General features: G+C 44.1%; 1 protein-coding gene across 1 annotated transcript; it reads right to left on the bottom strand.

The window, feature by feature from the left end:
- Positions 1-2,349: 2,349 nt before the first annotated feature.
- On the bottom strand, positions 2,350-3,234 carry LOC122624623. The gene has a single exon (XM_043804277.1). The coding sequence runs from the start codon at positions 3,168-3,170 to the stop codon at positions 2,739-2,741; it is 432 nt and encodes a 143-aa protein (XP_043660212.1). The 5' UTR covers positions 3,171-3,234; the 3' UTR covers positions 2,350-2,738.
- Positions 3,235-3,624: the final 390 nt, after the last annotated feature.

The following is a 3,624-nucleotide window of genomic DNA, read 5'->3' as shown; positions in this document are numbered from 1 at the left end:
GGTGGCTTGGTCGTTCTTTATTTTGTTTTTTTTTTTTTGGGAAATTTGGGTGGCTTTCTGGGTGGCTTTGCAGGTGGTCGACGAACGAAATGCTGGACAGTCAAGTGCTGGCAAAGTGCAGAGCCAACAACATGGCAACAAGGACGATGCCAAAAATAGTGTCTCAACCGGCCAAAAACGAGTCGATGGGTGGTTGTGCTGTTGGGTGGTTGAATGGGTGGTTTGTGGGTGGTTGTACTTTCTATCGAGAGTGAAAGGGTGAGAAGGTGAGAGGAGCTGAACAAGAACCGCATCGTTTGCTCGTTTATTTGCTAACCAGTCTAAAATGAAATTAATTATAGTTACGCACAGCTTCCGTGACCCGCAAGGACCTTCCCCCCCTCTCCCCTCTCTCCCCTATATGCCTTGTATGTGTGTGTGTCCCCAGCTTTTGTTTTCAAGTTCCGTTGGCCGTTTTGTACGTTTTCGCTGGCTTGGGGTAAGTCCTGAAGGGGCATGTTCCTGAAAAGTGGCAAGTCAACTAGCGCACTAGGCCATTGTGAAAGTTACTTGCCCGTTTCGACTGTTCAGTTACCTATTAAACAGGATTTATCAAAAGCTAGCTCAAAGGAAAACTATTTATTAAGCTATCCCAAAAAGTTCGTGGCAAAAGTTTAGATGAGATGAGTAAGTAAAAGTTCATGGGAAAAGCACTTGCATACCCCTTAAATGTAAAGCAACAGCAGCCACTCATTGTGGCTCAAAATTACAGGGTATCAAAAAGGGGGGCCAGGAACCACAAGAGTAGAGTAAACAAATTATGCTAAAGCAACACAGAAATTTTCGACCAACATTGCCGGGACTGACTAAAAATAACCAAGTCAGGGGTTACGCCCCCTGCGACCCCCTCCCCCCATCCTTCTCCCCCCTTTTGACCAACGCTTGTTGTGTTTTTTTCTCCTTCTTGTTGCTTTTCAGCCCTTGTTCGGCCAGCTGATGTCTGTCTCCTTTGGCCTGACCCTGAACTTTTTAATTAATATGTGCCAGTGCGTGAGCATCGAGCATTGAAAGGGCTCGTTGGGCACCCTCGCTCTCTCTCTCTCGCTCACACACACACACAGTTCACACTCACACTGGCACACTCAGGTGCCCCCACCCACAAAAGGGTGGCAGAGGGAAGCGGAAAAGGGGGCGGCGAAAAAAGAGAAGCCGCAACAAAAACAAGCAGGCGAAAGACGAAACTCGTTTTGGCCTTTTGCTGGTTACAAAACGCGCCATAATTTTGAGTTGCCAGCACTGAGCGAAAAACTACACACATTCAATAATACCTGAATTCAAAGTTACGAATTAAATGATTCCATAACTAATACCATTTATTCATTAGTCGCGTTAGGAATTCTGTAATGCAATTTCCATGCAATATTTATAAAATAGCTTCTGCTCTTCTGTTATGTACTACATTTTCGGCGCAGTGTTGGGAGGCTGTGTGTTTTCCGTGTTCGCATTTCGCCTTTGTTTACATTTTATATCAAAAACTTTTACGAGCTACAAAATATGCTCAGCCTGAGCCAAGAGCAAACAAATGCGAGGGAAATGGGCGCTTTGGAGGGGGGGAAAATAAATAAAAATAAAATTGATAGCATGTTCTTCGGGGTCTTGTCGTCTTATATGTATGCAGGGTACACAACCACTCGCGCATTTGCATACGTGTGTGTGTGGGCTTGGGTGTGCGTATGTGTGTGTGTGTGCTTGTGTCTGTGGAAGGTAAGTGGATATATGGTCGGAATTATTGGCATCCATCGGTGCCCCTTTTTTTAATACCCAGCCCAGGAACCGCAGATCCCGCCCAATTGCAATTATCGCTTACGAGGGATTGTTAAAGTGGTTCATCTTATGACTTTACATTCTGAATTTGTTTATTTTCAACAGCTTCTGGTTTTTTTCTTTTCTTTCCGGGGAAAGCAAAAGAATGAGGGCCATATTTGAATATTTCAAGAATGCAAGCTTAGGTATTCCTGCTTCAGCCTGAGTTCAATGAGTTTAAAGCTTCAGTTCGTTAAATATTTATCGACTTATTCTTCAATACGACATAAGTACTAATTAAATATACATATCTAAATTAAAAAGCTTCAAATCGAGCAACTGTCAAAGCAACATTGATTGAAGAAGTGAAAGTTTGCATTGCCCTGATTGCTAATTTCTTGTCAATAAACTTGATTTCGTATATTCTGTATTTATTTTGCTGAAGAGCCGAGCAAATGCCATTTTCTTTTCAGTATTAGAGTAGATTTTGAAGATTTTCTTGTAATAAAATCACACTATAAAGAAAAGACAGAAAAACAAGAGCTTATTTATTTGTGTTAAAAATACTTTCGTCTCTTGATAAATTTTATTTACTAAGGTAATTATGCTGTATAAATCTGCTAAAGCTTCTGTAAGCCACTTTAAATTATTTAATGAATTTACTTAAAATTTAAGGTCCAAATATCGTTCTACAGCTGTTCACAGCTTTTTACAATTTGCCACAAAGCGGCAGGAGCTATGAAAGCTATGAAAATGGAGTCGTAACAGGTAATCGATACTCGACAGTCCGTTCAGCATGTCGTCCTAGTACATCGCAAGTAATGGCTGTCATTTGGCCGTTCCCAGGATGAAAAATATTCCACCTCCTCATCCACCTCCTCCTCCTCCCCTTTCATGTCAAAGGGAATGCACAACAAAGGGGATTTTGAAATGGCAAAAACGTTGCGGGCGAATGTCTAGATGGTCATGCAATCGATGGCCGTGCGGGCTGCGCGTCGGTAGTCGCTCTCCATGAACGGAACCTTGCCCAGCAACTGGCCCTGGCTACTGCAGATGTACAGCTCGTAGAGCTGCTCCTCCTCCGGCGCGGGATCCGCATCCGGCGGAACTACGGGGTTCGCCAGTGTGGCCGTGATCTCAAGCCGCTTCGAGTACGAATCGCACTGCAATTGCAGTCGAAAGCTGCCGATCACATGCTTCGAGAGCAGTTCGCTGTTACCCACGGATGACGGCACGGATTGGCGGGTAGTCCTGGCTGTGAGCTCACTTCGGAACTCTCGCATCCGCCTGAACTTCAACAAGTACCACCTGCGCGCCAACTCCTTGCGACGCACTTTGGCGGATGGAAAGAATTTGGTGTAGAAAGTGTATAGTTTCAAAACTGGCATCGTTTTCCAATCGAAAGGTACAATGTGTGTCTGATGTGAAAGCTGGGTATAAACTGAAACCGAATGTATCTATAAACCCGAGTTGGGCGGCTGGGGAAAAGCTTGCTTTTCATCGGCAGCAAATCCAGAAACCGGATGTGAGTGGCGGGAGAAACTTGTTTACATTGCCCATACGACCGGGTGGCGCATGCCAAAAAAGTAACATGGGGCTAAATCAAAATCAGAATCAGCATCAGAATCATCCATCGCCCGCAGCGGGCATCAAGGTTGCGAAAACTGGGAAAAACCAAAGGGAAAAACATGAAAACATGAAAAGTTTACTCAGCCCGCCTCAGTGCAAAGTTTTTTGGGACTGAGTTTCACACCCCTAGCGAAAACAACCCCTCAATAACTCGGTGTTTTCCTTCCTCCGTTTACCTTCTTCAAATGCAAAATCTAAAAAATCTAATAACAT

This window comes from Drosophila teissieri, chromosome X (genome assembly GCF_016746235.2).
Source record: "Drosophila teissieri strain GT53w chromosome X, Prin_Dtei_1.1, whole genome shotgun sequence".
In the NCBI taxonomy this organism is placed as follows: Eukaryota; Metazoa; Arthropoda; class Insecta; order Diptera; family Drosophilidae; genus Drosophila; species Drosophila teissieri.
Note: the sequence above shows the minus strand (reverse complement) of the source record. Positions and strands in the feature narration are given on the sequence as shown.